Source organism: Lissotriton vulgaris, chromosome 1_1, assembly GCF_964263255.1.
Source record: "Lissotriton vulgaris chromosome 1_1, aLisVul1.2, whole genome shotgun sequence".
NCBI classification, from domain to species: domain Eukaryota; kingdom Metazoa; phylum Chordata; class Amphibia; order Caudata; family Salamandridae; genus Lissotriton; species Lissotriton vulgaris.
In genome coordinates this window covers 772565102-772586969 of record NC_141685.1, presented here as the reverse complement: position 1 = coordinate 772586969, position 21868 = coordinate 772565102, and the positions used below count along the sequence as shown (strand labels likewise).

At 44.5% G+C, this 21868-nt stretch overlaps 1 protein-coding gene across 1 annotated transcript in view; it reads left to right on the top strand.

The window, feature by feature from the left end:
- Positions 1-15154, top strand: part of IVNS1ABP (influenza virus NS1A binding protein) — a 55852-nt gene extending 40698 nt beyond the window's left edge. The window contains exon 15 of the mRNA XM_086956018.1: positions 14064-15154. Within this exon, the coding sequence (XP_086812144.1) occupies positions 14064-14317 (254 nt within the window). The 3' untranslated portion in view covers positions 14318-15154. The remainder of the gene's footprint in view (positions 1-14063) is intronic.
- The last annotated feature ends 6714 nt before the right edge of the window (positions 15155-21868 follow it).

Sequence of the window (21868 nt, the reverse complement as noted above, 5' to 3'; positions counted from 1 at the left end):
CAGGCTTCTCTTAGAGCTGCACCAACTCTGGTTCTTAAATAGAAGGCTCCGGACCCGGTATTCCTGAAGACTGATGCACCACCAGACTCCCTCATAAGGGCTGCTCGAAAAACGCACAGTTACCTCTTCTTCAGTGCCTCAAGACAGTAAGCAGATCGACACTGTGAAAAGATGCTCCAAATCCGCTCTTTTCATAAAGGTGGCCAGCCCTTCTACTTTGTCAGGGAGGTACGATGGGCCACTTTGATAGCTTTTCTGGGAAGAGTCCCAAAGGAAAAGGGGCAGGACTTTTTAATTAATCCTCCAGTAGGGCGGACTAATCTCCAACCAGGTCATTAGTGCAGCCGAGGATGCATCCGACCTAGCTGCACATGGATACTCCCATGGCATCTGTGCTAGGTTTTCCTGGCTTTGCCTCACATCTCTGAAACCTGAGGCCCAACATAGGATTCTCAACCGTCCGTTTACTGGCAACTCACTGTTTTGGTTCACGTGTGGACAATGAAATGGACAAGTTAAAAGCTAAACTAAATGTGTTCAAAGCTGTGGGCCTCGGTGAAGATACAGACCATACAATAGGTGTCCCTATCAATAAAGGGTTCAAACCCTTCACTAGGTCCCACAATAGCAACACCAGCCCTAACTCATTATCATCCCCACAGACCAGCTCGGGACGAGGAGCAGAGTCCACCTGCATCCTCTTTCAAAACACCAGCCAAGCAAGGAGCCCTTCCCCATTCTCCGTTACCTGCTCCGGTGGTGGAGGGAAGTATATCAAACACCTGGACGCGTGGCGCTCCATAACAAGTGACAAGTACGCCTTTTTTTTGTTCAAAATGGTGACTCACTTCAATTAAAGTCCCCTCCTCCCTCTGTCCCACCTCCAAAAACATGTCAAATCCTCCTGCAAAACAGTCTCCAGTCTGCTCCGAAAGGAGGCAATCGAGGAGATCCTACTTTCCCAAAGAAACAGGCAGTTTACTCTTCAATTTCCTGGTGAGGAAAAAGGTCAATTGCAAATTTAGGTCTATTCTGGATTTTGAGTTCCTACGCGAAGATACGTTCAGGATGCTTGCCCTTCACCAGATCTACCCCCAACTGCATCTGAGGGACTGGATGGGTCTCATTGACCTACACGGATGTCTACGTCCACGTTCCGACCTCCACTGAAAGTTTCTGCGCTTCAAAATGGCATCCAAACACTGCAGCATAAAGTACTACAGTTCGGCCTGAGGTGAGCACCTTGTACGTTCTCGAAATACATGGCCTTAATGGCCGCATCCTTCAGGAGGAAGAGAATATTATTCTATCCCTACTTGGACGACTGTTTCATAAAAAGCCACTCCCTTTCACAAACGGAAAGCCATAATGTTTGCATCAAGACCCTGCAAAGTCTAGATTTCAGGTCAATTTCAAGAAAATTAAACATCAACCCAAACCCTGTGGCTACCTTAAAGACGAGATTCTAGAGTGTATCCGTAGGGGGAGAGATTATCCATAGTCTGTGTTAAAATCTCCTGCACGTGCGGCATCCATTGACGGGTGGCTTCTCCTCTGGGGTAGATAGGCTCTTGCATTTTCATCGTCCCCAATGTCAGGTTGCACATGAGACCTCTAAAACGGTCTCTAGAAAATAAGTGGTCTTAGACCGCTGGGACAACAGGCTGACTCTCACATGGTGCGATACAATTGCTACCAGGGTGGTCTCAACATTGGAACCTGCTGGTAGTAGTTTCTGTCCAGCAGGACCCTCCATACTCCTCAGATACCTCCCTCCAGGGATTGGGTGCTAACATGGGCCTCCTGCAAACTCTGACTGTGATCGGACAAGGAACAGCAGTATCACATGAACATGCTGGGGCGGTCCTTCTATCCGTCAAGTCCTTCTGTCTATCCATAACTAAAAGCTCTCTCCCGGTCCCAGCCCTATCCCCGTAAGCGCAGGACATTTGGAACTGGCTAATTGCCAGGAACTTAGCAAACTCCGCCATCCACCTGCTAGGAGTACAAAACACTCAGAGACATCTCAACTTCTTAAAAGAGGTCTTGCATGACGTCATGCAGAATAGTCATGATTTTCAGAGAATGGGTTCATCCGCAAATAGACTTGTTTGCAGACTAAAACGTCAAAATGCCTAGATTCCATGTCCAGGTTCTCTCGTTTAGGGTTGGAGGGGAATGCCTTTCTGATTGGTCAGAGAATTTTTTTACGCGCTTCCCCCCAACTCTGCTTATAACTACAGTGTACAAGTCCAGGTTGGTCCTCATTGTTCCAGAATAGCTGCACCAGTGGTGCAGAGACCCCTGGGTTGTAGAGACCCCTTTGGGGAAGGAGGCAGTGCATTCATTAAAAAAAAATATTCTTGTAAATTTGAGGATTTTTCTCTTGTTGATTGTGAGGCTGCCCTTTTTAAACTTACTTTGACTGTCTAGTTTACTCTGTCTGAGGTATTGATCTATCGCCCCCCCTCCCAAGACCGGTTGGTCTTTAAGCGTCTTCACTCCCAGATTTGATTGCTCCACATATACTCAAATTGGTTAACTTTACAGTCTTGGGTGATTTAAATCTCCATTTGATAATGAAGTGCTTTGGTTGCAGACTTGTCTTCAATGAATTTAATACTTTGTAATAGTGGTCCAACGCATACAGCTGGCCACTTATTGGATTCCATCTTCTCTAATCTATTTCATATTAAATGCCCGCCTGCCCTCCCCTTATGCTGGTCAGACCACCGATACCTGGTACACAACTTCAGTCCATAAACTGGGGTAAGATGGACAAACATTTAATCAAATTCTGTCCAACAATGCCCCTAACATTGATTTTATATCACTATAATCTTCGGAAATTATTTATAATTTGATTTCTAACGCAACAAATGACTGTCTAACACTGTGAAAAAAATTCAACTGCCCCAATGCTCTTTGGTATACAGAGCAATTGAAAAAAGTAGATGCAAAGTCATGGAAAGATGTTGGAGGAAGAATTACTCCCCCCACATCTAAACTCTCATATAAAACTGCTGTCAAAAATCACGTTTTATGCAAACTAGCTCGAGCAGAGCATGTTTCCTCTACTATTTCGAGGGCTCAGAATTGCTCTCGCACTTGGTTTTCTATGGTCAAGAAATTAGCAGGCTCTGACACCCAGCCTAGCTCTCCTGTTTTGGATTAATAACCATGTAAAACTCATGCTAATTTTTTCATAAATAAAGTGGAGCAAATACATTTGACACTAGTTCAAAGGCACATACTCAGTCCACTTCCTCTTCTAAGTCAACTATTGTTGCCTAACCTCTTATAAATCTAGAGAAGTGGGCACCTCATAACATTAACTCTTTAAAAAAAAAAAAAATTGCCAGCATATTAAATCAGGCACTCCCTGTGATATTCTCCTGGCCTCTGTACTCCTGCAATTCGAACAGCCATCTTTGAGAATTGTTATGGAATTACTTAATGCCTCGCTTCAAGAGGCCATGGTACTGCCTGATTGAAAACATGCTATGGTCCTCCCACTATTAAAAAAAAGCAAATGCTGACCCCCACCCAGCCATCTAACTTTAGGCCCATTTCTTTGCTTTCTGCGTTTTCCAAAATTTTGGAAAAGCGTATAAACTCACAACTGACCACGCTTATTGAATCTCCTAATTTTTTTTTTTTTACATCCTTCTCAGTCCGGCTTTCTCAACAGACAACCCTTCTTGGTGTTACCGAAATGTTCCGACTACGTTTGGTCCTTATATTAGACCGAAGTACCGCATTTGATACGGTTTCTCATACTGTATTAATTGAATCCTTACAATCTCTGGCCATTTCAGGATCTGCACTTGGCTGGCTGTCCTCGATCTGCACTTGGCTGGCTGTGGTTTTATTTTTTTATTTTTTTTACTAGACTGACATTTCAAATGTTAAGCTTCCTCAAAGGTCTACTCCTCTCCGTATGGGGTACTGCAAGGATCAATTTTAAGTCCTCTTATGTTTAACATACATGTACAACCTTTGAAAGCAATCACCGAAGATGTGGGGTTGAAGGGTTGAAAGTCGAGGTATTTGTTCCCCGACAGGGAAAAAAATGATCTGGGTGTCATCAGCATAAGAAAAAAGCGACAACCCCGCCTCTTCCGCGATTGCTGCCAAAGCCCTACATTTAGCAAAGTCTGGTGTGCAGTTTTCCTCTATATTGTACATCTGGCAGCCATTACTGCTGAGAGGAAGTCTTCCATGCGGATATTTCTTTCAAATGCTTGTGGGCAAAGATTTTTTAGAAGGGCTAAAGAAGGTATTTCCTCCTGTATGATACCCTACTACCCTCTAGGGAACTAAATATTGATATTTTGAAACTAATGGTCCTACCTTTAAGTATATGCAGGTTTTTTACAGCACTTCATGTAAAAGCTGCTTTTCTAGTAGCTATTAAATAAGCACCTAGAGTTGGTGAGATCCAGTCTGTGTGCTGAAGACTCCTATACAGTATTTCATGCTGAAAGGGTGGTCTTGAGAACTCAACCTAGTTTCCTTCCCATGGTGGCTTCTAATTTTCACATAAACCAAACTGTTTTTTTTTACCAACATACTTCCCTAATCCCTCCACCGGGGATGGCTTTGCATTTCTAAAACCTAAAACAAGTACTCGTTAAAGGTTAGGCAATCTGACCATCTTATTCGTTAACTCTTGGTATGATGAGATCAGGCATAGATTCCTTAAAGCAGACATCTGTAGGTGGATAGTCCCCTAAATTGTGTTTTCTTAGGAGTTAACCAGAAAACACTTACCAGCTGGGCCTAAGGTCCGTTCTAATAGGGGCAAGGTGGGAGCAGCTGCTTGAACAAGAAATGTACCCACTTCCAAGATTTGCAAATCTGCAACTTGTACACACTTTGATCAAACCTTACTGTCTAGACTCGGAGACAGATACTCAAGTAGAGCAGGCCTCTTTAAGGAATCTTTTTCGATAATTGTAACATGCTTTTGAATGTTCTGCATTTGTCTGCAGCTATGTGGGATGGACTAGCAATTCTCCTCCAGGGGAATCTGTCATAAGCAACCCTCCCTCATCACCGGACAAATCTTTCATGCAGTAGCTTATACATCCGTATACTGTTCGTCATCGTAAAAAGACCCGACCCAACTCACCTGTGGGGCATGATGGGATAGAGGGGGCCCTGTGAGGTCTTAACAAGACCTGACCCAACTCACCTGTGGGGCATGATGGGATAGAGGGGGCCCTGTGAGGTCTTAACAGCAAGGTGCTGGTTTCTGTTATGCTTTAAATGCAGCCTATAGCCAAACAATGCCTCTTTCCCTTGCATTTTACTTTCAAATTAAGGCTGTGATAACGAACTGAGATGGTTTTTAAGTGAAGACTTAAATGTAATTTGGGCATGTTTAGCCTTTTTTGTTTCTATAAGGTTTGTGTGCGCACATGTGTATGTATGGTCAAGGCATGTGAGCTGTGGATCACATGCTTTGCATACTCCTGCCATCTAGTGTTGGATCCGGATGTTTGCACTTTGTTTTTCTTCTAAGTCTTTTCCAGTCATGAGGTAGGTGATAGTGCGCATGGGCATCAACTTCATTGTTCGATTGTTTTTTTTTTATCTGGTTTGGCTGGTATTGCTGCGCTCCGTAATCAGTCCTCTGGTTCACACTCTGCGTACTCTCTCTACCTAAACAGTATTGTTTTCAAATGCTTTTTCTCCTTTCACGGTTCGATATCTAAGGCTTCGGCGTCACCTCCGCCTCAAGGCCAAGGTCCGCAATGAGAAGAGGCTTGCCTCATGGCTCTGCGCCAAAACCTTCTGAAAAGCCTTCTGGCTCAGGACTGAGTCTACCAAAGCCCACTTCGAGCCAAAATCTTCCAGCTCGAAATCCAAGATTTGGTTCAGAACGGAAAATTAAGAAAAATCCCTCTGGAGTCGAAAGGACATTCCGGCTCCACTCCGAAAGCTTCAGCGTCAAAGCAAAAACTTGCCTACAACACAACCAGATCCAACCTTAGACACGGTACCTCCTAAACTGGATCTAAAACAGACTGCTGTATATTCACCCTGACACAAGGTATATCCATGCCAAAACACCATCCAAGCACAAGCTTTCAGAGGATGTGACTTTCTAGAGATCAGTCCCAGGGGTAGAGGTAAAAACATCCCTCGCACTTGCCCCTTCCTCAAGCAGTGACTTCCCATCACTTCCCTGACTATTCCACACCTGTCTGTGGAAGATTTCAAAACTTTCTCCCCATTTGGAAATCAATAACAGATAAATGGGTGTTTGTAATTATCCAATATGGTTATTGTCAATATGGTTATTGCCTGGAGCTTAACAATCCTCCAAATATTCCTCCTCCTATCTCATTACACAAAATATCACCAAACCACCAGCACTTGCTTGCACAAGAAGTGCAATCTGTATTACACTAAAGCGGCTATAGAACTAGTCCCACTTAGGTACCAAGTGTCAGGGGTTTATTCCCTTTACTTGCTCATACAAAAAGGACGGCTCCTTGAGACCTATTCTACATCTCACAGTTAAACAAATGCATATTGTCAGAGCACTTAAACATGGTGACTCTTCAAGTACTTCCCCCTTTTACAGCAAGGTGTCCTTGTCTACTCTAGATCTAAAGGATGTCTACTTTCATATTCAGATTTATTCCGCTCATACAAATACCTCAGGTTAGTGATACCTAGAACTAGTAATGTTTGCCTATTTCGCATCACCGCAGCCCCCAGTGTTCACCAAATGTCTTGCAGTAGTAGCTGCTCATCTTAGAAGACCATGTATTAAATGTCTTACTCCAGTATTAGAACTTTCATAGATTCACATGCCTGAATCATTCCCCGTCGTCTAGACGGGAGTCTCCAGTATATAAAAAGGCAGTGCTTAGTAGTGTAGCAAACTGAAAAGAGGCCTAGGCCCATTTCCCTTTTGCAACCCATAGCCTTTGTTATGTAAAAAAGGTCCAAACTTTTCCCTGAACCAATCAGAGCTCCTCACCCTCTAGAACACTTCTGATAGAACCTTCTGCCCCTCAGATTTTTCTACCGCACGTTGTGCAAGGGAGTCTCCTTTGAGCTCTGCTCAAACTCTTTACTTCTACAGTATTTTGACTTGGATTTTTAGGTTTCTACATCAACCATGTCTGAGAGAAAAAAGGATTATTTAGAGCTTGTTCAACCTGCTCCAAGAAGAGGTTGTTTACAGAGGAGCCTCACAAGGACTGCATCTACTGTCTCTATCCAGATTATAAGGCAGTAGATTGTAAGATGTCGTACCTTTTCAAATAAGACATTGACTTTCTGAAGCCAGATCAGTAGCCTTCCCTCACGATCTTTCAAAGCCAGGAAGGCAATCCTCTCAAGTGAGAGTGAGGAGGAATCTGTGGCGTCTAAGATCTCAGAAGAGAAGTAGATCTCCTCAGACACATTCCTCAGGGGAAAGACCTGAGAAGGGTCTTCAGGGCGCAGTCCCTCAAAATCCCCTTCAGTCTCACCTAAGGGGAAGAAGGGATCTGCTGGTGAGGTGAAAGGAGCAAAAGCCACCTCAAATCCACCAGTTGCCTCAGAAGGTCAAGATTACCATCAAACTATCTTCTTCTGCGCCTTCTGAGGAGTTTTCAACTCCGTCGACTAAAAGGACCATCGACGACTAAAACACCTCCGCCGTCGACGGAGAAGGCTGGTAAAAAAAAGTGATTCAGAAAAGGGGGTGGTGATGAACAGAGTGTCTGAATTAAGCAGACCACTCTTACCCAGTCCAAAGATCAGGGCTTGATCCATCACCGTTATTTAGCTCACTGCACCATCCCAGCTCAGAACCTGGCTATATGCAAATCAGTCTGTCCCTGGCCCAGTGCATCATGGGAACAGGGCAGACTAAACTACCAAGCCAATTTCTCACCAGAAAGGAGACAAGCTTCTGGGGACCGGTTTCTGGCATTTCAGCCGTCGCCGGCCCGACCTGCTTGAATCCTGATGGTGCAGTGAGCAAGGGACTCATGTCTGAGCATACCCTTCCACGCTTATGGTGGACAAAACGATTCAGTGAGAAACCGGTCCCAGGAAGCTTGTTTCCTTCCCAGTATAAGAATTGGCTTGGTAGTTTGGTTCAAGCCCTGATCTCTTGACTGGGTAGGAGTGTTCTGTTTAATTCAGATACTCTGTCCATCACCACCCCCTTTTCTGAATCATGGTGAGAAAAGGGTCTATGATTTCACCGTCGACTACTAGATCGTCGACTGTTTCACCGTCGACGAGGACTGTCGACAGCAGTGTCGACTAGGACAGCGTTGACTGTCACTACAACGTCGACGCCGATGACTTGGTCGACGACGGCGATGGGAATCTAGTCGACTGGCTCGTCGACTATGAAAAAAACACCAGAAAAAAGGTTGGTGCCTGGGGGAAAAAACCTATTACACCGGAGGTTACATCTCCAAGCAAGGTCTCCCCATTGCTACCGTCTCACTTACTGGAAGAGGAACATTCGGAGGAAGATGAGTAGTATGGTATTGCCAGTAGCCCTTCGCAATTACAGGTCAAGTACCAGGAAGACGATTCGGTGGAAGAATATGGGGGTTATCAAGAGCAACCCCAGGAACAACACCGATATCTGCAACAACGAGAACAGATGACCAGTGTCCCATCCTCTTTGTTGATGGATCTCCAAGGAATGTTGGGAGGATTATAGAAGAAGATACCCAGCGACTCCAGTCACTCCACAGGCCGTAGAGTCTGCTCCGCGTCAACGCTCGTTCCGATTCGTAGAAGAGAAATTGTGCCGGAACCTACTGTTAGGTCCCCACCACCACACCACGGATAAGGAACAGGAAGATGGTGAAATTGCGGACACAAGTGCAGAATGGCATGACTATATCGCCCCATCACCTGCGACTCCTCCGCAGAGACCAGTGGACTCTTCACCGGAGGACATAGGTGGATTTTATAATTTAATGGAGAGAGCCACTAAGGTTTGCACTGACCATGACAGAGGAGAAGACGGAATGTTTTCTATATGACTTAAAAGATTCGTATCAGAGATCTGTACGATCTTTGCCTATAGTGTCTCATATCTGGAAGGAAGGATTGAAGGTCATGGAGACGCCATCGACGGTAACACCAGTTCTGGCCACACTGGTTAAAAAGTATAAAGCACCGGTCGATGCTCCATCTTGCCTTGCGGGTCATCCCAAACCGGATTCTGTTATCTCGCAGGCAGCACAACAAATCCAGGAAGCCATCTGCTCCGATTGCAACACCTCCAGACAAGGAGGGCAGAAGGTTGGATAACGCAGGGAAGCGTTTTTCTTTAATGTCAGCTCTGCTGGTAAGAGCCGCTAATGCCCTGGCTATATTGGGGAGGTATCACAGGCAGATGTGGTGCGACCTGTCTCCATATGTTAACCTGGTGCCAGATCCAGAGAAGCAGGAGGCAAAGAAAATTCTCATGGAAGGAGAGAGGGCTTCGGCTGAAGTCATAGACTGCGCTATGGATATAGCGACCACAGCATTTAGATCCTTGGGAGGAGCGGCGGTCCTGCGCAGGCAAGGTTGGCTGCGAGCAACAGCATTTAGACCGGAGGTGCAGAACAAAATCTTAGACCTCCCTTTCAATGGAGAAGAATTATTTGGAAAACATGTAGATGACACGCTGGAAAGTATCAAGAAGGATACTGATACGGCAAAGTCTCTGGGAACTCTGCAGTACAGGAAAACCCCTTTTCGTGGCTCCAGGGGTAGAGAACCGTCCTCGTACAGAGAAGGATACCAACAGGGGAGATATTAGTCTTCTTATCAGTCCTCATCACAGCCGTTCCATCACAGCCGTTCCGTCAGCAATATAACCAGCTTCAGTCAGGAGGATACACAAAATCAGCTCCTAGAGGACGTGGTGGCCGAGGAAAGGACCACCTGTAGGCAATGACCACCTCCATCTTCCGGCTCTGTCAGATGCTCCCCTGGGTGGAAAGATTGCTCACTATCTACACAATTGGCGGAAAATAACAACGGACCAATGGGTCCTCAAAATAGTTCAATTCGGTCACACCCTCGAATTTATTCAGACACCCCCTTGTACTCCACCGATGCACAAGAGAGCCAATCATCTGCATCAACTCCGGCAGGAGATTCGGACAATGCTCCGAAAGGGAGCAATAGAACCGGTACCGAAATCCCAGGAAAACAGGGGGTTTTACTCCTGTTTTTTTCTTATCAAGAAAAACAAGCTCCAGTGGCGCCCCATCCTGGATCTCAGATCCTTAAAAACCTATCTCCTGAAACAATCTTTCAGGATGGTATCTCTACAGGACATCCTTCCGTTCTTAAACCCAGGGGATCATATGACCACATTGAACCTACAAGACTCGTATTTCCACGTGCCGATGCAGCCTGCACACAGGCAGTACCTTTGGTTCTGGGTAGCCGGAAGACATTACCAATTCAAGGTACTGCCATTCGGCTTGAAGTCAGCGCCAAGGGTTTTCACGAAATGCCTGGCTCCAGTGGCGGCTGTGTTGAGAAAGCAAAAACATCAAATATTTCCTTACCTCGATGACTGGTTAGTCGAAGCAACTTCAAAGACACAAGCCAAAGTGTCAACGCAAGCTTGCATAGACTTATTTGCCGATTTAGGATTGACTTTAAACGAGAGAAAGTCGAACCTCTACCCAGCAAGAGTAATCACATTTCTGGGAGCAATATTGGACACGGAATGCAACAAAGCGTTTCCTTCCGAGGAAAGACAACTGAGTATTATGTCCCTCTTTCAAGACTTGAGAAGAAGAAAGTCTTTCAGTCCGCAGGTACAAATCCTTGCTGGGCACAATGTCCTCTTGTATTCCACTGGTACCTTGCTGCAGGCTAAGGATGAGACAATGGCAGGAACAGATCGATCTCCAATGGCGTCAGGCGGAGGGATCCTTCGATGTAATAAGGGTGACACCAGTGATGCGACAGGCAGCAGAGTGGTGGACGCAAAAGTCAAACGTGTCTCCAGGACTGTCGTTTCTAGCAAGTGCCGCTCTGCTAGAGGTAACGACGGATGCATCATTAGAAGGATGGGGAGCTTTCCTTCAGGTCCGCGGCCGTTGGAAAGCAGAGGAGCAGCAATTGCATATAAATCTGCTGGAGCTCAGGGCGATCTGCTTGGCATTACTGGCTTTTCTGCCAAGGATAAAAGGTGCGCCCGTGTTAGTAAGAACAGACCGCACCACGGCGATGCATTATGTAAACAAGCAAGGGGAACAAGATCTCTCCCTGTCTCAGGAAGCCCAGGAGATTTGGGAATGGGCTATTCAGCAGGAAATATCATTGACAGCAGAACACCTCCCGGGGATCAAAACATCAAAGCGGATACACTCAGCAGGCTAAAATCGTCCTGCCATGAATGGGAGCTAAACCAGGAAATCCTGGACAGCGTCTTTCGGAGATGGGGAACACCGATGGACCTCTTCGCTACAAGGGAAAACAGAAAATGCCAGTACTTCTCAAGTTGGCTTCCCCAGAGAGGATCTTGGGGCAATGCTTTTTCCATGGCATGGTCCGGCATCTTTACCTACGGTTTTCCTCCAATTCCTCTTCTCCCCCGCGTACTGGTGAAGATCAAGAAAGAGACGTGCAGACTGATCCTAGTAGCCCTGTGGTGGCCCAGACAACACTGGTTCATGGAACTGCAGCTACTGTCGGAAGACCGTCCAATTTGGTTGCGCATGATTCCATCGCTTCTGACAATGTCCAAGGGGCAGGTGCGCCATCCGGACCCGAAATCCTTGCGATTAGCACCCTTTCTCCTGAGCACTGAGTTTAGCCATCTGAAAATCTCACAGGAATGTAAGGACATCCTGTCCAAGGCCAGAGCGGAGAGTACCAACAGAACTTACAGGATGAAATGGAAGAGGTTCTGTCTGTGGTGTGAGAGACTTAATGTTCATCCTCTTAAGTCAGGCCCATCTTTATGGTCCTCAAGGATTATCAAACAATCGATGAAAGGAATCAGTCTTTTTACCAGTAAAGCCTCCACCACAATTATGGAAACTAAATATTGTACTCTCTCAATTGATAAAGCCACCATTTGAACCGATACACAGGGCAGACCTGAAGTTCTTGTCCTGGAAAGTGGCTCTTCTCATTGCGTTGACTTAGCGAGAAGAGTAGGTGAACTACAGGCGCTCATGATTCAGGAGCCTTTCTTGCAATTTCAAGAGGATAAGATGATTCTCAGGACAAACCCGAAGTTCATTCCAAAGGCGCCAACTGATATTCATTTGAACGAACCATTGGTGCTGAAGCGTTTCTTTCCGCATCCATCAACAGCGGCAGAAAGAGTATTACACTCTCTGAACGTTCAGAGATGTATGAAATTTTACTTGAAAGAAACTAAGGCGTTTCGCAGGTCTTCCCAGTTGTTTGTCGCCTTCAGCGCACCCAGGAAAGGTTTCCTGCTGTCAAAGAAGTGAATTGCCAGATGGATTTCCAGTGCAATTGTCTACGGTCATCAAGCTGCTGGAAAGCCTTTGAATGCACGAGTCCATGCTCATTCCACGAGGGCAGTGGCCGCATCCACTGCATTATTTGGAGGAGTGCCAATCCAGGATATCTGCAGAGCAGCAACCTGGGCATCTACGCACACCTTCACCAGGCACTACTGCCTGGAGGCAGCTGCAAAATCTGATAAGGCGGTACTGCGGAATATCATCCAGTAACGGTGAGCCTTTTTTGCATCCCTCCATCCATAAGTTCTCTTGTTTACAAAGCCACATTTTATAGAAGTATGTATATTTATATATGAGAGTATGCTTTATTTGCTAATGGTATTGCATGATTATGTAATTTATCAGAAAAATGTGCTTTGTTTTTTCACTGCTCGCTATTCTTATTCAGGCATGTGAATCTATGAAAGTTCCAATACTGGAGTAAGAAAACAAGTTATTTAACTGTAACTTTAGTTCTCCAGTATTGGAATCTTTCATAGATTCACATGCACCCACCCTCCTCCCCTGAGAGGCTCACCTCTGATTTAGCACAGGAAGTGTATTGCACAAGTGCACGAAAAATCTGAGGGGCAGAAAGTTCTCTCAGGAGTGTTCTAGAGGGTGAGGAGCTTTGATTGTTATGTAAAAAAGGGCCAAACTTTTCCCTGAACCAAAGGCTATGGTCTGCAAAGGTGAAATGGGCCTAGGCCTCTTTTCAGTTTGCTGCACTGCTTTTTTTATATACCGGAGATTCCCGTCTCGACGACTGGGAATGATTCAGGCATATGAATCTATGAAAGATTCCAATACTGGAGAACTAAAGTTACAGGTAAGTAACTTGTTTTCTTCTCTTACCTGGGAGACTGGCTTGTCAAAGCAGACACTTACCAGAACTGTATTCTACACACTCAGACAACAGTGCACCTACTTCACCAGTTAGGTTTTACAATAAATTCAGTTTCACCTGTTCCAGGCACAAGTGCAATCTTATCTGGGAGCTTCCCTCAACACTATCAAAGCTCCAGCCACTCCCAATGTAGCTAGAATACACAATATTTAGGCCACACTATTACAAATCCAACCAATCATTAACAGCGAGAGTCTTCATGCAACTGCTAGGCTGATATTTGTAAGGCAGCAACATGGTCTACACTGCACACATTCATTAAACACTATTGTGTAGATATGTTAGCAAGACCACAGGCAAATGTAGGCTAAGCATTACGTAAAACTATATTTCAGGCACCTGCTACAGGTTAGCCACCACGTTTACTGCTATATAGTCAATGCAAAGCATGTGAGCTGTAGCTCACATGCTTCAAATGGATGTTAGTTACCCAGTAAGCATCTGTTCTTGGTATGTAGAAAGCAACATATGGGAGTAATGTAAGTCTGTGGCAGGCATGCATGTTCTCACAACAAATTGATAGTTAAGGTTATAGTGATCTCATCTGGGCTTGCATATTTCAATTGGGCAACCAGTTGCCAGAGACTGCTAGTATAACAATCATTTGCAGGTAACCAGTTTGATACTTTTTCTTCAGTTATGTATATGCTTTACAAAGATTTTTTTTCTTTTTCCTTTATCCTCTGTAGGAAAAATGTTTGTTGTTGGAGGCTTTGATGGCACACACGCTCTTTGTTGTGTGGAGGCATACGATCCTGCCAAGAATGAGTGGAAGATGATGGCAAGCATGACTTCTCCAAGAAGCAATGCAGGAGTCATAGCACTGGGAAATACTGTGTATGCAGTTGGAGGATTTGATGGCAATGAGTTCCTGAATTCCATTGAAATGTATAACCCAGCATTGAATGAATGGAGCCCCTTCACCAAAATTTTCAAATTATAATTGTTCCTTTCAAACTAACAGGCTTAGTGATGTAATTGTGTTTTAGTAGAGGTGAACATGTGAATAGGGTTGGGGGGGGGGGGGGGGGTATAGAAGTTGCCAACAGCAACGCTAAGCTTTTGCATATTGCATACTATTGTGTTGTACATATTTTTATTTTGGGCCGTAAACAATTGTTTCTGAATACTAATTTTAGTATATTTTTTTCTTTGTGGAATATGAATTGTAAAGCAAAATATGAAACGATAAAACTGAGGAGCTTCCCAAAGGATTGTTTTTGCTAATTTGCACATGGAGCTCTCCCTCTGTAGTGCCTTTGGCTTATGGAGGAGGGGAAGTAAGAGGTTGGGAAGTGAAGCATTTTTTCTTGCCTTTTCAGTAAAAAAAGAAAATGAAGCCTTATATTAAAAAAACTATTTTCATGAAATGTTGGCACCTGCAAATAAATTGCCTTTTTGGAGCTGTTTTTTGTACTTCATAAAAATATTTTACATTTTAATGGGTAGGCAGCAGATGCATATGGTTGTTGGGGTAAAGGCTCAATTTCACAGCTTTTGGTAGAAACAATTTTGTTCTATGCCAGGAACTTCTATGCTATTTGCTTCTGTTGTCTTATTTTGGTATTTAACTTTGTATTTGATTTCAATCTAGTTTCTAAAGGAAATAAGTTATGTACGTGTCAGTACTTATTTCGACATTCAGACAAACTTAAAAGTGCATTTAGCTGTAGGCTTTAAAGTGTCCTCTTAAAGCCTTGTAAAGTATAATTGTAACAGTGGTTAATTTAAACATCTTCTCGAATAAAACTTTTATACATTCAACTGCTTAAAAAGCAAACTCATGCATGTTAGTCAGTCGTGTTTTGACTCTTCCTGACACTAATTGTAGCAGCAACATTCTCCCTCTAGATTAAAGTTGTTTCAGAATAATTTCCAGGCCAAATCGCAGAACCCTTAATTGTGCTCAATCTCTTGGTTTCTTCCTTGTGTTAAAGTTTTGCAGCAAGAATTGCTTCTAGATTACCATGTTGTGAATTAATCTGACATCTGCGAGTGTCCAGAAATGTTCTCTGCTAACTGTTTTCTTTTGGGACAGGAATGTCCCCTGCATGGTATATGGTCCTGTTCCTTGCCCCATGTGCTTGACTGCTTGTAGAACTCTTAGATTTGGGCCTCTGCGCGCACACTAAATTATCTCCAATTATGTGAGGTCCCAGATTTTAAGGGTGCCCATGGTGTGGTGCGCCATTAAAGTGGGCAGAGGACTATGGCCTGTCCTGGTTGGCAATCACTTGGGGTAGTACTTCACCCATTCTTTTGCCCACCATGGCACTTTAGATTGGACTGATCTATTTGCCAATCAATCTGCTCTTCTTCAATAGGTCCTGTACTGCCAGGCCAGACCTTCAGAGAACTGGAACATAATGAATTAAAGTAACGCTGCTCCCTGATTGGAGCTTGGTTCCAGTGGCACAGTGAGTACAGTACCCACTCTGGGCATACCCTTGCCACTCAACGGTAGTATATCAAACACAAAGTGATGGAAGGAATGCCTGCAGGAAGTCTGTCAGGAATACCTGTGTTATGCAATATCCACAGGAGCAGGTGATGGTCCAAATGCCCCTCTATTTCCACCTGGGCTGAATTACTGTGTAATACCTAGTGTCCGATACCAGCAGAGGGCATGGATGCGAAGATGCTAGCTCCAGATATGAGTGCTGCTTCTACTGCTTACTAGCTCTTCTGCTGGTCTTGACAGCAAGGTCTGCACTACCTGGCACCTGCAGTTTGGAACAACATCTTCATCTCATGAAATACTCATTTTTCATATATGAAAAAGTTACCTCTGGTAATGCTTTTTCTGGTTGATACAGTATCTGCCTGTGGATTACTCATCTTTTGAACTATCCCAATGCGCAGCATTCCACAAACTTTTTTCAGCTCTCCCTCGTCGATGAGGACGTCACAATAGAACTGCTCCGAAACACAACTCAGTGTGTCGTGGGTTCAGAAAATGTTTCCGTGCCTTCGAGGTGAGCTGGTGAACCAACATTTTCACAAATGTACAATGTATGCAAACAGTCAAAACTGGAAATTCTTCATCATAGACAGTTCCTAGTGCCAAGCATCTCATGATTCCAACAACAAATCACAAAATATATAAATTGATTATTTTTTGGTATAAGCAGTCGGGGAGGTGGATGGGTCAGTGAGAAATTTACAGGCAGATACTGTATCCACCAGGAAAATTGTTACCGAAGGTAAGTAACTTATTCTTCCGATGGATAATGACTCTCCAAGCAGTCTTACTCCCGGTGGAGAATGCCTGCCTATACCAAAAAATCCTGCAAGCCAGAATGTGCAAAATGGACATCCCTCTTCACCTCTAATCTAAGCAATAGTGCTTCCCTGAAGTGTGGAGGGAGCTTCAAGTTGCAGCCTTGCAGATGCATACCACGGGGACACCTCTAGCTGAAAAAAAGACTTGGCTCTAGTAGGTGTGCGAATACCTTATTGAGGCTCATTGGCCAAGGCGTGTTCTTTTGTAGATAGCGTTGCCCTTCATCTTGCTCTCGTATCCGATTAAGAGTTGATCGTCCAAGCTGAAGTCCTTTGTTTTGTCCAAGTGCAAGCTGACCACCCTATTAGGGTCCAGGCGATGAAGTCTCTCCGACAATGAACCAAATTCCACTGAGGCATGATAAAGGGAGTGGGAGGAAACCTATTTGTGAGACCTTTAATAAATCTCATAATTGGGGAGATGTAAACGATGAGGGTTTTTCTGGTAAACAAAGTCTGACGAAGTCAAGTAGCCTTTAACTGTAGGTACTGCACAACCCTGTTGTGTTGGGGAAAGAGAAACTCAGAACATTGGCTAAATGGACCTGCAAAGGATCAATTGATCTCTCCACGCCATTTAACGAACGACCCACCTACCAGAATAAAATGACTTGATGGAGTGTCTTCTGGCTGACAATATAAAAAACATCCAGTAGGAGAGAGCTCAGGTTGCCCCGTTCAATCTCCAAGCATGGAGATGCAGCCTCTGTAGGTGGGGGTGTAGAACCAGCAACTGCTTAAGGTCTGCCCTGAGAGAGAGCGGAGGGTGTGATGAGAGGTGAAGGAGGTCTGTGTACCACATGCTTCACGGCCAATCAGAGGTGATCAATATGACTTGGGCCTGGCGAATCTTCAGAACTCGAGGAGTGAAGGATATGGGAAGAAATGTGTAAAGAAGCTGAGTTCCCAAATCTAACAAACACATCTCTCCCGCCAAACATTCCTAACATCGGATACTGGGGGCTGCAGAATGCTGCTCCCTGTGTGTTCTTGTGAGTGGCAAACTGGTCCGACGGAGGAAACCTCCATATCCTGAAAAGTGAAGGTCCACTTCCGGATGGAGACTCTACTCTTGATCGACCTAATACTGCATGCATGTTCAATTCTGCGGCCAGAGGATTTGCGATCACGCAATTCTGATGGTCCTGAGCCCAGGACCAGAGTCGCAGACATTGTATCGCCAGGGAGGACGAGCCCCTACACACCGGAAGACGAAGCAGCTACATCTTGCTGTCCGCCAGCATTCAACTCCATTACGAGTGTTTTATATTTCCACATCACAAGGCGCGATTTTAAAGCCACCATTCCAAATTTCATTGAACACAGGCACTACTTCGTTTTAAGATACACCAAGAGCCTGTTAAACTTCCAACGAGACAAGGTGCCATCAACAGCGACCTTGTTTCAAGCGTCAAGTCTACCATCTAATGTAGGCTCTAGCTATAGTGTTTTTACGGTACCTGTTGTCTGGGACACCTCGAACATGGTTATCAAGTGTTTATTTAATGAATAACTTCGTCAGCAATATGTATCCTTCGTTCATGGAATCATAAGGAATCCCACTACTATTACCCATTCCATATACACATCACGTTTGTATGGAGACCCCCCCCCTTGGGTGTTTTTGCTGCATGGATAGAAGTCCACCTTTGAATTAAAATTGTGTCTCCTGAAGAAGGCGGTCCCCTGCCGAAACGGGCGTCGAGTTCTTATGCTTGTTTTATTTTTGATGTGATTATTTGTATGCTTTTGTTAATATATTCCATTATTTTATGTACTATGAATTTTATGTTTATTCATTGTGACTATTGTATGTAATTTTGACAAAGCGATTTTAAAACCCGTCATATTGGTTTGACCCCCTGTCATTTCTAATATGATTTTTAAATATACAAAATAAAAATATACGTTTTATATAACTCCTCTAATTTTTCCCTACTATTCCTTCTTGATAACTGGCCTGTCTTATCTGTACACTCATATACCTAGACGTCCTAGGATTTTTCTCACATATCCGACGGAGGAAACCTCCATATCCTGAAAAGTGAAGGTCCACTTCCGGATGGAGACTCTACTCTTGATCGACCTAATACTGCTAACAGACTGCATGCATGTTCAATTCTGCGGCCAGAGGATTTGCGATCACGCAATTCTGATGGTCCTGAGCCCAGGACCAGAGTCGCAGAGCTTCTCTGCAAAGAAGATATGACCCAACTCCTCCCTGTTTGTTGATGTACCACATCGTGGTAGTGTTGTCTGTTGGGATCTGAACTGACTGCGAAAGGAGGTAAGCAAGGCCTTGAGAGCCAAACGTATCGCCCGCAATTCCAGAAGATTGATTTGAACCAATCTTTCTGCTGGAGTCCAAATACCTTTGACCTCCAGATGGGCTCCCCACCCTAGAGTGGAGGCACCTGTTTTCACTGTGGCTGACGGAGGATGTTGAAACTGCTTCCCTTGAGACAGGTTGCCTGGAACACCCCACCATTACAGCTCCACTGCAGGGTCTGGAGATTCTGAGCACCTCTTTGAGATCACCTTTATGTTGAAACCACTGTCTAATCACTGGAGGGCCCTCATATGCCAGCGTGCATGGTTGACCAACAGTATACAGGAAGTGAACAGAACGAGCTGGTGCAAGACCCTCAGGACTGGATCAGCTGCTCCTTTCTGAAAAAGTGGAATCCTGCCCTGGGTGTCTTGAAACCTCTGTAGATGTGGGAAGGCACGACTTGCAGTAGTGTCCAGTACTGCCCATATGAACAGGTTCTGCTGAAAAAACCAGGTGCGATTTGGGTACACTTATTGAAAAACTCAAGTCAAGCAACAGTTGTCGTTACTTGCAAATTATGTAACAGCATCTCTGACTTTGCTATGAGTGGCTAGTTGTCCAGATGGGGGAAAACTGGAATCCCTGACTGTTGGAACTGGGGTCACCAGTCCCCTAGGGTAGCATGGCACGAGCGGGTAGGCATCAGAAAGCATATGTGTTAAGCAACCATGCAGCACACGCAACCACTGAGTCAGAAACCTGGGCACGCAATTAGTGACACCACTCCAGTGAGTTTGTGTAAAAACTCAAGTTAACTTTATTAAGATAGATAATCAGGTAGATGGAGCAGGATCAGGGTAGAAGAAATTCATTATACCATTAGCTTTTCAATTTACCTCTACAAATACCTATGTTGCATTTCCCTGTAATAAATACTAGATGAATGAATCTTGCATATGCAATAAATATTAGATAAATAAATATTTGAAGAGCACAGGCCTGACCTCAGCCTTGTTCTGAGCCAGCACCTGAAAGTAGTACATTAAGGAATTATAACAGGAAGCATGTCAATGAATAACAGTAGGCTTTCTAGTAAATTTAGCACTACGTGGAAGAAAACATTTCAGCAATCAGGAATATGCATTTCATGCAACAAGGATGGCATCCCCTTAAGTAAACACCTCCTTATGTAGACATCCCATTAGTTCTAACTAAACATGGCATTAGGCAGGAATGTAGAACACTTCCTAACAGATCAAGCCACATCACATTAGGTAAATATAAACAGTTCCTTATTTAGGGCTTAACTTGCCATTAGGCCTTATTACATCAGACCATCCAGCCAAGGTGGAACATTCCATGGTCAATGAGCAAACATCTCACCACCCTCCCTGACCAACAGGCCAGTAACACCCAAGAGGCAAAACATTCCATTATAAATAAATGACCTCTTGTGTAGGTTAAACCATTCTATGAGTTATTCCTAGAAGGAGTGAACACTTTCCTTAAATATGTAAAACATTTCATTTAACCGTAGCATTAGGTTGGCAACACTCCCTTCCAGTTTTAGAAGTAAAACCTTTTAACACTCAGGCATAGGCATTTCATGTAACACTCTTCGTTAGAAGTTAGGCCATTCCACCTTACATGAGTGATAAACAGTTGCTCAATAAGGAATCCGGAATAATCTTCTGGTTTACCCCTTTGGAGGTGAGAAATCAACTTTTACTTGTAAAACACACTCCTGTAGGAATAACGTTTTCTTAGATAACTGACAGGCATCGCCCTAGGCAGAGTTAGACATTTAACTACCCAGTGCCAAATATTCCTATTGGGTTTTCCATCCTAATATGCAACAGTGCCTTTCATCACTCCTCTAAACAGGAATACACATTTCCTTACTCAGGAATCAACATTTCCTCATGAAAGGGAAAACATTTCATGTAAGGCCATTCAATTCTTTATGTCACTAACTTATTTAAATAAAGAATAAAACATTGCCTTACCCAGCATTGGGCATTTCCCGGAGTTATACTTAGGGAACATTGCACTTGGCATCTTACCCTTCCCTATGCATAGGTAAAACATTACAGTACATTTGTCATTTAGTCAATATTAACACTCTCAGGTCTGTTAATGTAAATTAAACTTCAACAGTGCACTTGCTTAGACTCCAGAAATACTGTGTATGGATACTATGCAATGTACTATATTCGTCTCCCCCAGCACCAGTATTCCCTCCTTCTTCTTACTACATAAACTCTGAGGATTCAAATATACCAACTTTACATAGCCAACAGCAAGTTTTCTGGGATTATCCAAGAACTCAACTCCAGTAGAAGAAGGGGGGCAAACTGTCATAAGATATCAAGAGCCAAGGGTTTTATATTGACTTTATGCTCCTGGAACCCCCACTGGTGATCAGGCTTCTTGAGTCAGCCAGTATTTTAATTGTTAAGACTTTCGTTTCCATACTCTCCTCCTCTTGTTCTTAATTATGGACAGTGGAGGGAAGAAGCTGAACGCGTAGGAGGCCTGACCAGTTCTCCCACGCTACCCCACACTCATCCCTGCTTACTTGAGAAGGGGGCCGGCAGACGGATCTTCCGCCCACCCCCTGTACCTTGGGACCGCTTCTCTCCACACACCCTCGGTCTCTCCGCCTCCGGAGAGAACAGAACCGGAGCGCTACACACAGCGCATCAGCCGCTTGACAGGCTGCTCCTCACACCCGGATCTGTCCCTCGGCGCGCAGGTCAGACGCAATCACTCGCCGAAGCCGCCTCCTCACAGCGCTCCTCAGCCGAGAGTGACGACGTCAATTTCCACACCCCCGGCCTCCACTGCGCATGCGCGGGGGAAAAGCGACTCCGCTCCGGGCCTGCTTAATCCTCGGCCCCTTCTCTCCCCACAGTCCCACAATTCAATGGGGAATTAGCG